This window comes from Pleuronectes platessa, chromosome 22, assembly GCF_947347685.1.
Source record: "Pleuronectes platessa chromosome 22, fPlePla1.1, whole genome shotgun sequence".
Taxonomy (NCBI): domain Eukaryota; kingdom Metazoa; phylum Chordata; class Actinopteri; order Pleuronectiformes; family Pleuronectidae; genus Pleuronectes; species Pleuronectes platessa.
Window position 1 is genome coordinate 6,965,820 of NC_070647.1, and position 10,409 is coordinate 6,976,228.

A 10,409-nucleotide genomic window follows, 5' to 3' on the forward strand; every position below is an offset into this window, starting at 1 on the left:
GTAATGACAAACTAAATTGACTTGAATTTATCACCACTGAACTGAAGGAAAGAGTTTGGTATTTTTCTTTATCGCCCATGCTGATTCAAGTTCACGGCAACCTCCTGAACGCACCCAGTGTCAATTATCCTGTGTGTGACTCATGACTCTTGTGAACAGGTGGGAGAGTGAGGGCAGGAAGCTGCTGTGTGCACCGCAGATTAGCCCCATTGAACACAAACGAGTAGACAGGACATTAGAGTTGGGTCTGGGCCAAGATCGACAATAAGTAAACAACAAACACTTGTGTGTATTTTCCCGGCGTGAATTTATTGGTCCAGCAAGGCCAGCAAAATCAACTGTACAACATACTGTCCTCTCATGTGTAGTAGTCCTTCGGTCAGTCAGTCAGTCATTCAAAACTACGTAAAAATAAATTAATAGTATAATAAAACAGTTTTTATAAAAAACAAATTTCAAGTATCTCAAGCAAAACAGGTTTAGAGTTTTACTGAGAGACGTGAGCCGCAGTTTCTTTCTCCACGCGCCTCCTGCTTTCCATTCAGTCCCATACAAAAACACCACTACATGCACACATCCCCCACACGTCTCTCCTTACACTGTATGTACACTAAAATTTACAAGAATATTATTAACAGCGCGCATTGTTATAACAAAAATAGAAGTGCTTACATTTGTGCGTTGCAGACAATGAGAGCAAATAAAAAGTTCCCCCCAATCGGCGGCAGGGACTTTATCAAATGATCAACAGGTACTGTTTAAACTACATCGTAATGAAAAATAAATATTCAAACTGTGAAAAATAAGATATTGAAATGATATGTGGAGTTATTAGGTGAGATGTGGCGCCTCTCCTCAAGCGCTCAAGTCCACGGAAATAGCGAGAGAAGCGGCGTCAGGCTTGCGGAACAGGCACGACAGGCACTCGGCGGTGAAACAATCAGATACCCATGGTCCTTTGGGAACGATGAAGGGTTTTCGTCCTTTACAGAAAAAATGACACATTCATCCAGTGGATCCTTGGTGTTTGACAATTTGAGAAATGTTGCTTTTTTCAAAAATCCAATTTCACTTTTCCTTATTTTTTTCCACTTCTATCCTCTTCTTCGCCACTGATCCGCTTTCCGACCTCTTGAGCTCTGCGACACATGGGAGCTTTTTCATTGGCAGGGCTGCAGGATGTCACGGCGGCCGGATGAGCTCCTCCTCAGGTTCTGCAAACACAACAAAACAAAAAAACAACGTTTAGACACGTTGACAGGTCCTCCACAGTGAGGCTTATGATGCAATACAACACAAGTGGCAACCAGGACGTCAGCAACAACACAAAAGGCAGCACTCCTGCGTAAATATGCAGTTGGCCGATGATACTGTCTCTTGCAGCCTAATCCCTAAACCACAGGTTATATCACATGTGTTGCCTCCGGCCCTGTTTTTCCTCTATGATATTTTTAGGGCGTGAAAACTGGCGCTAAGTTCATGAGCGTGTGAGCAACGGCTGCAGAGCGTTAATCCTCTGGTGATTATGAATGAAGCTGAGAAGAGCCTCACACACCTTTCCACTGTGACAAACAGAAAAATAGCTCAGGCGTGCCATTTCTACTCAAGTTCAGTGGCTGTGGCTGTTCTCTGAACAACCTGCTTGGCTAGTGTTAAGGAATTTTTGGTGGATGCTGATGTCATGAACAGGAAGTAGCCCAGTGAATTTAACAAAACAATGATGTGATACCAACTACACAGAGAAACAAAATGAGGAGGAAACAAGGAAATGAGTCATGTTAGAGGAGGCTTCTACGGAAGGTTTTGGAGGCCCTTTGGGGGGGGGGGGTGTTCATTAGCTGTTAGCAAAACTTTTTCTGAATTAATGATGATTTTCATTGACAAACCAAAATAATGAGTGTCGTCATGTATTCTGTGAAGCGTGACATCACAAATACTTTCAGAAACAATTACTACGATTTAAAAAAATGCACATCTCATCTATTGGAACTACCAGTGCCAGAAATGCTTTCCCATTTTGGGAAACAGCTCCAAAGGCCCCTTATTATTTTTCGGTCATCTTGCCATCACTCCCTTGTGTAAGTTCTCTCTATATTAGAAGCTCTCTGGTAGTGAATTCTAAAGAGTTAACTGTGTGACCGCTGTGTGTCAAACGAGCTTCTGGCAGAGACTATGAAGCAACTGTGAAGCCACTACAGTGTGTTTACCTTTGGAAGACTAAGGGCGAAACCACTTTGAGACAGTGGAGGGTGGTTCGTCTTTAAGCGGCACGTGACGGGCCAGAAATAAACCAAACACAGGGACAAGAGCAGGATAAGTCAGCGTGAATCAGCAGAGTAGAAAGCAGAGTGTGGTGACGTCAGCACACAGGAATCACAGAAATGTAAACTGGGGAGGGAGTTCCCTGAGAGCAAAGAAGCATTTCGTCTTTTCCCTCACAGCCAGGAAACCATGCTGCACAATTCAAGGCACCATTTCCCACGAGTCAAGTCTTCCAAAGTTCAGACTTACTGTAAAACTGTGTGTTAATGGGATCTTACTTTATGTGTTACTGCATTAATCCGGATTAATATGATTAATAGAAGGGGGAGACCAGGAGCAGTCTCCACTTCAATATTATAGTAGTGGGTGGAAAGGAAACACAGAACACAGTGAAAAAAAAAGATACAGGAAGTGAGACGGACAGAGCGAGACAGCCAGAGACACGGAACTGAGCAGGATACTCACAGGCAGACTTTACCCAGCCAGTGCTGTAAGATGAGGAGCAGGGGGGAAGAGGACGGGACACAAGTGAGTGAGCGTACATGCAAAGGCTGTCAGAAAGGAAAGCTGCTGTTCAGAGGGCTTCACCGTCCATGATTTTCAAAAAATAGAGAATATGTGCAGGAACAAGGATTTCTTTGCTGAATTGATCATAAGAACCCGACACGGAACATCAGCGTCTCATGACTTGGGTCTAAATAATTTGTTGCTGGCCTTAGGAAACCTAATGATTTGATAAACTCACCTGTCCGGCCAGGGTGAGAGGGAGGTGGGAGGGGCTGCAGAGAGCCAGCGAGGCAGCCGATGGAGGCAGCTCCTGGATCGGAGGCTCGTCCAGGTCATCGATTCGAGGTTTCTTAATGTTTGACTCTGGGCTGGTCAGGGGAGTCACGCTGTTCCTCCTGATCAGGGTGCCGGGTCCCCTCTTCACTTCCTGCAGGGGTACCAGATGTTACACATATGAGAAAGTCAGATATCAAGCAGCATGTGGAAGTATTCTAGGCACATGGTGGGCCAAGATGCAGCCAGTTCTATCAATTTTCAACATCAACCATTGTACAGTGGCTTAATCATTACCTCAGGTCTGTCTCTGTGGGTGTTCACTGCCTCCACATTCAAAGAGATGGACTCCACTTTGCACCCGTAGGCGACCGGGGTGAGCTTCAGCACCGTGTGCAGGGGGCATCTCAGGTAGGGCATCTCATCTGGAGTGTCAGGGAAACACATATATGAATAAAGATGCAGCAGAAGAAGAGTATTATAGCTAATCATGTAGATTTCATTCTTTTAAGAGAGCTTCTGGGATTTGTAGTACCGACCTGCGCTCTTATCCAGGAAGTAGGCCAGCAGGCAGCGCATGACGGCCTGGTGGCAAATAACCAGGACGTTCTCCTGCCTCTCCAGCTCCATGATGACCGGCTCCACCCGCTGGACCAGGTCCTGGTAGGACTGCAGACAGGAAGGAGGAGGAGTTGTTGTTGTTGTTGAAATTGGGTTGAATTCACATCGTATTTTTATTATTTGATTGAATATTGGCCTAAATGTAACTTCATTTTTTGTATGTGTGTCGACCCCATGTGTACCTCTCCGGCAGGATAGCGGTAGTAGTATTTATCTTCATCTCTCAAAGCAAACTCCTCTGGATATTTCTCCTTCACCTCATCGTACGTCAACTCCTCACACAATCCCTAAAAGAACATATATTCAAACAGTATTATTACACATAGTATTTCAGTTACAGGCAGGCAGAGCCGTGTGGTGTTGGTTTCAATGGTGTGTGTGAGAGTGATACTCACAGCATCGATCTCATTAAGAGCCTTCCACTGCTCGTACTGGACTCCCAGGTGCTCGGCCGTCTGGATGCTGCAACACAGCTGGCTGGTCCACACCTTCAAATTCTCCAGTTTCTGCTCCTCAACAAACCGGCTCAGGGTGGCTGAAAACTGTGGCAGGAAGGATGGTATTCAACCCCGGGGGACAATCGACTATGATGTCTCAAATCTTGCCATCCTGTGAGGCTTTCATTGTCTACTTCAGGCTCCTGTCTGTGGGCTGCTCGTACCTGTCTGCCCCGCGGCGAGAGGCCAGAGTCCCCACCGAGCCGTCCCTCCAGGTTGTCGGTGCTCTCTCCGTGCCGACACAGGTAGATGGTGCGGGGCTGGATGTGGATGTTCATCAGGTAGTAGACGATCTTGCTCTGGATGTGATCTTGGATCCGGTTGACGAGGAACCGCCGGCCGACATCGATCACCTTGATGAAGGAGAGATCCCTGAAGGAACACGAGCAAACAGGATGGGATGATTAAAACGTTCGTACAGGAAGTTGCAGATTTGTCCTGACAGAGCCCACGCCGATCATTAACCTGTCGTGCTGATCGGGGTCCAGGGGTTGGTAGCTGGTTTTGTAGCACTCGATTCTCCTCTGGAAATCCAGCATGGCGTCGGTCTTGTTGCAGTCCCGGTAGTCAGGACACGACACCTTCACTTCCTGCACAGGGAGGAAGACTGTCAGACAGGAAACAACAAGCCTGAGGCCAGAGAGATGGGAGCACTTCAAGTTGTTAAAGGCATCACAACGATGCGCCGTCATGTGACTCACCATGATGTTGGACGCGATGACGCTGGGATCGTCGCACACAGACTCAATGAAAAAGATCTGGGAATAAAAAAAGACACATTGGTTAATTATAACCGTAAAGACGAGGATGCCATCCCTTGACTCCTAACGTCGCCACAGCAACACATACCTTGAAGCCATTCTCGTCGCCGAACTTGAGGATCATGTCTCGTCTGTCCCTTGTTGTGTTTGTGGCATCGAAGACCTAAAGGAAACAAGGCTGATGAGGACTTTTCAGAATAATGGTCCAGTGGTGTCTTATCATGATGATTGACAGGAAACTCACCGCTGCATGGCCTCCCTCGTCCTTCAGATAGGACTTGACATCCCTCAAGGCTGCTAAGGCACACTGCCTGGAGAACAGAGAGGGTGGGAAACGTTTATTTTTCTGTTAAAAAGTTAAAAGATGTTGCTACAGTAATCGTGTGTGTGTGTATGGGGGGGGGGGACTTACTGCCTGATTTTCACGGCACACTCATTATCAGACTTGAAGAAGTCATAGGAGCTGTAGTTCTTGACGGCCTCCCTGCGGTACTCTCCCACGTTAAAGACTACAACGCGAAAAACAAGCAAGTGTGAACACATTGACCTGAACGTGGAAACAGAAGTTGACACTTCCAGTAAAAATACTTTACACACAGCTACAGTGCCATTGTGTTCATTGTTGAGCTACTGAACAAACTGTGCTGGAATTGAAAACAGGTTTGTTTGTTTGTGTGTGTGCGTGTGTGTGTGTGTGTGTGTGTGTGTGTGTGTGTGTGTGCTGTTTACCTTTGGTAGGCATGCCGATCCAGTTGAGGTAGCGGGTGAGTTTCTTTGACATGTACGTTTTGCCTCGAGCAGGCAGGCCCACCATCACGATGACGGTGGGGGTGTTGGCCAAGTGGAGAGAGCCAGTTGCTGCAGGCAGAGTGGGGGGGAATGAGACATAATGAGAACTGTGCCTATATAGAACTAAAAAAAAAATTAAATACGTCAATTTGTGTGGCATTTATGTCAAAACACATGGAAGGAGCAAATGACCAGGTGACTCCACCAGCAGACAGAGATCTGATTGAAATACGGCCTCCCACAACGTCCACAACCTGAAGCCTGAAGTTATTAAGTAACCACTGACCTCCCTGTGTCTGTACGTGCTGACACACCCCCAGCGATGAGTGTGTGTCTGCAAATGCCAGACTGTACTGCCACCTCACAGCACATCTGACCCACTTCTGCCAACATGAGCCAGGACAAGTTGCTTTCACAAGACCCCCCCCCCCCCCCCCCCCCCCCCCGAGGCCCACGGGAGTTTCTATATCATGTGTTACAGAGGGCAGAGGAATGCAGGGTGTTGATTCTGCATGAATGATATGATGTGTAGGTCAATGAGTTTGTGAGTTGAACAGTGGATACCGACTGTTGAAAGAAAGCTGAAGGTGCAGCATACAGGGCTGGAAGATGTGGCCAAAAATGATATCAAGATAAAGATAAAGTTCATATCAGTCAAGACCGATTATTAGCACGATAAATGTCACATTACTTGTTTAAAGATTAAAAACTGATTGTTTATCACACAGCCCTAGCACAGTAAAAGCAAAGAATCTCATGGACTTCTGCTTAAATTTCTATAGATTTTAAAACTTTGTTGAACCAGATATAGTTATAAGGGGCAGCAGGGATCATCATCTGATACATAACTAGGACCTTAGATTCTTCCCTGTGCTTCGAATCTTGTCAGAAACACAAGAGCCACGTTGCTCAAATGGAATAACGGATCAGACTCTTTATCAATACTCGACCATGTGGCTCATCCATCGCCATCATCTCACTTCCACCACATCCCACCTCTGCTTCTTCAACAGCCACACTTCATAGCTCCTTTATTGTTATCCTCTCCTCATTATGAAAAAAGATCCTAACGTACATTTACTGCTAAGTTTCCTTTTTCTCATCAAACCGCTTCCATTGGTCAGTAATTCATGACAGCCCATCAATAAATCAATGAGCAGCAGCAGAGGATGCAGTGACAAGAAACCCTTCTCCTTCTTATATATTCTTACAAATTCATAATCCACTTAAACATTTCTCATATAATTGTAATAATTCTCAATAGATTGAAATCCTCTCTAGCTGTAGCATTTGATATTGAACAAATAAATGTCATATTACGGCACATACTTTCACATTTACTAACTTGTATTTTAAGATGTTTTCATGTATTTATTTAATTGTACAGCTCTTTCACTTGCTTCTTAATTTTCTTTATATTTCCACTTCATTCATTTGATTGCTTTGCACCAAACGCAAATCCCTTCTATGTTGAAAATCAACTTGGTGATAAACGTCACTCAGTTTCAGATGCTGATTAAATACTAAAACAAAGAACAGCAGAGTATTAATAAAATCCTGTATTATGATTGTATTATATTTTGATTTTTTTTTATTGGGTTAAATTATCAAAACAAAGAGCAATCTCAGTGAACGTGAAGTTAAAGTATTACAAGTGAATGATATTATATGTGATGTGTATTATTGGTCTCTGGACAAGAGACAGCGGCGGCCGGGTCGCACCATGCACGCGCGCTTCCTGAGGACCAATTAGAAGCGGCCGCCGATCGGTAGCATCACACAGGTTGCGGGGCGCTGCGGTTGCCGTGGTGACGGGATATATGTCACTCTGCAGTTGCTAGGAGGCCGCCGGACGTGCCGCGCGTGCCGATGAAGAGTGAACACCACACATCACCATGGAAACGACTTAAGAGCAATGGAGGGAAGCGTTCGATTTAAAGATATTTAAAGGTCAAGTGTTTGTGTGCTGGCTGCTGGTGACGCGAGCTGAAATCCCCACTGCGCTGTCACATGGGTCCGGGGTCTAATAGAGATGAGTCGGTACTGTATGTGTCTGTGATCGATGTATGTGTCTGTGATCGATGAACCCGGGTGAAGAAAGCGGGTTGAACACGGCTCGTACCTCTCCGCGGGGCCGGCTTGTCATCTTTGGTGGGAACCCAGATCTTTTGGATCCTGTTCTGGGTCAGCTCTCTGTGCATTCCTCAGGCACCGAAGAGCCGCGCTGTACACGGGAACCGAGCCGCTTAGATCCGGGGCGAGAGCACTGACGGGAGTCGGTGGATCCTCGTCCGTTCCGCTGAGGAGCAGCTATGAACCGGGGCTGATCAGCAAAGTAATGAGAGCACGTTGAGCCGAGCTCATCTGCCGGGCTGCGGCACACATCCGCTATTTAACCCCGCCTGGCCGGGGCCGCCCGGGAAGACACGTGACCGCCGTGACGAAATTCGCACACACACACACACCCACATTGCACTGTACGTTCATTGTGGATACACACACGCCCCCCCACACACACGCAGTGCACTCACTGTGGATACAAACATGCACGTACACTCATTGTGGATACAAATGCACACGAGCACACACACACGCAGTGCACTCACTGTGGATGGATACACACACACACACACACACACACACAGTGCACTGTACACTGTACACTCACTGTGGATGGATGGATACACACACGCACACACACAGACACAGAGGCAGCCACAGCGCCGCTCTGTGGCGAACTCTATCTGTTATTTACATAACTGTACAGGTGGTCTCTTTTTATGATCATGTATATTTAGTAAAGGATCAAAGCTGTAGCTCGTACATTAGCGTGTTTTTTTGTGTTTAATACATTTTAATTTCAGCTACATCTGTCACATGTACTTGATCTTGTCTTTGTCTATAGATTTTAATAGACTATTATCAAAGATTTGTTTGGCCATTAGTTGTTTATTGTCATTATTCTTCTAACTTCTTATTGTGTTGTATTTCTTTAAGTTATAGCTTGTAGACAATATGGCCAAGAATTATATCAAGATAAAAATGTTTATCAGTGGAAGGGTGGAGGAATGTTGATTCTACATGAGCGATACGATCGGCAGGTCACTGAGTTTGTGAGTTACGTATTCAATACAGACGGTTGAAAATAAAACTGAAGGTCCAACATAGGGCTGAGTAATATGACCAAATGATATATCAAAATAACGAAAAAATCCTCTCAGTAGATATCAACAATTATCACAATAAATGTTTCATTACTATGTATTTTAAGTTTCAAGACTTCTATGTGAGTGTTGTGGTTTTAAACTTGATTTTGTAACATCAAATCTCTCTGTGCTGGACAATGCATAAGCAATATATATCGATATGTATATAGAACTTTGAAGTTGGTTTTAGCTCTCAGTCCTATTATAACTACTTATTTGTTATACATTTGTTATTACGTAACACTTCCTTATGCTGATGCACGTTTTCCAAATTTGGTAAATCTGTTTTTAGATGTCAGTGGGTATATGCAGTTTAATAGAAGTGGTGGTCATTTGTAATTACAATGTTAAATATTGTAACAAGACAATGATAACCATGATGTTGCTGTTAACTGTGATTGAGCACTTCAGTCGGATGTCATATATTTGCCCTATGTGAAATCAGGACCCACTATTACCTTTCTTCATACTCACACATGTTGAAATTTTACAACTTGAGTGAACGTGCAGAGCCTCACATCACCTCACTCCACTTCCTCATACTCATAATGGAAGGAATTTTATAAAGTGATTTCTCATTCACCTTTTAGATTACCATAAGGACATGTTGATCAGTGATCAGGTTAAAATAAGGTCACCATCTGTTTTGCAGTTTCAGCGTGAACCAAATGACACTAGCCGACATTTAGGAGATGAAAACACACAAACATAAACAGCTTTTGGACAGTTGATCAATTCCAATCAAATCAATCAGTTATTTGCTTAAGTTTTTCAAATAGATTGTTCTGGGAAGCATTTTGTGACTCCTTTTAAAAATGTACTATTTACAGATTTACAAATAAATGACTGGTGACCTGAATATCCATCTCTCTATAGGAGTAATGATGTAATTAGTACAATGTAAGAACTTGCAATGATTAGTGTTTTGTTTTTTTACAATGGAGTTCCATGGTTGCCTCAGTCTGGACTTGCACTTTGAAATCACTCTGAACTCTCACCAACCTCATCTCCAAAAACCCAATTTCCTGTTTACTGAGCAGGGTTTATTCATCAGAGTGACAAACGTGTTCCTGTTAACACACCTGAGCAAAGCCGTGACGTTTATGTTGCACTTTCCTGAGTACACCAAAAGTTTGAACTTGGACGAGGTCGGGTTGCGACCTCTCCCACTGAAGGTCTCATAGGAGTCAGTGTCACAGTGTGAAGTGAGACAAAGTGTGGTTGTGACACTGAACTGGGTTTTTGTCTTTTGTTTGTTCTGATTGTGAAACACTGGAAAGACAAAGTTTGGGAAAACACGGATGCAGTTTCTGGGTTTTCAGGCGATAAGATTATCGCGTTCTTTCACTTCCCAGTAAGACTAAAGTCAGTGAGAATGTTTTGTGTTATACATAGATGTTAATCCAAATGGAGCTTCCAATACAGAATGCACGGGAATTTTTCCTTAGCGTGTTGCAGTCAGAGGACACAATATATCCAGGTCGACTTCCCCT

The 10,409-nt window shown here is 44.4% G+C and overlaps 1 protein-coding gene across 3 annotated transcripts; it reads right to left on the reverse strand.

The window, feature by feature from the left end:
* Positions 1 to 283: 283 nt before the first annotated feature.
* pfkfb3 (6-phosphofructo-2-kinase/fructose-2,6-biphosphatase 3) lies at positions 284 to 8,091 on the reverse strand. Of its 3 annotated transcripts, none has more exons than XM_053415076.1 (15): positions 7,833 to 8,091; positions 5,651 to 5,779; positions 5,334 to 5,430; positions 5,166 to 5,232; positions 5,010 to 5,084; positions 4,862 to 4,918; positions 4,626 to 4,750; positions 4,325 to 4,532; positions 4,059 to 4,205; positions 3,846 to 3,950; positions 3,582 to 3,711; positions 3,340 to 3,467; positions 3,008 to 3,196; positions 2,728 to 2,750; positions 284 to 1,214 (listed from the first exon to the last, which is right to left on the reverse strand). In XM_053415076.1, the coding sequence occupies exons 1-15, from the start codon at positions 7,909 to 7,911 to the stop codon at positions 1,208 to 1,210; spliced, it is 1,566 nt and encodes a 521-aa protein (XP_053271051.1). In that variant the 5' UTR covers positions 7,912 to 8,091; the 3' UTR covers positions 284 to 1,207. The 3 variants fall into 3 exon arrangements, with proteins under 3 accessions (XP_053271051.1, XP_053271052.1, XP_053271050.1); XM_053415077.1 differs by having other exon boundaries at positions 284 to 2,258; XM_053415075.1 differs by lacking the exon at positions 2,728 to 2,750.
* Between the last annotated feature and the right edge of the window lie 2,318 nt (positions 8,092 to 10,409).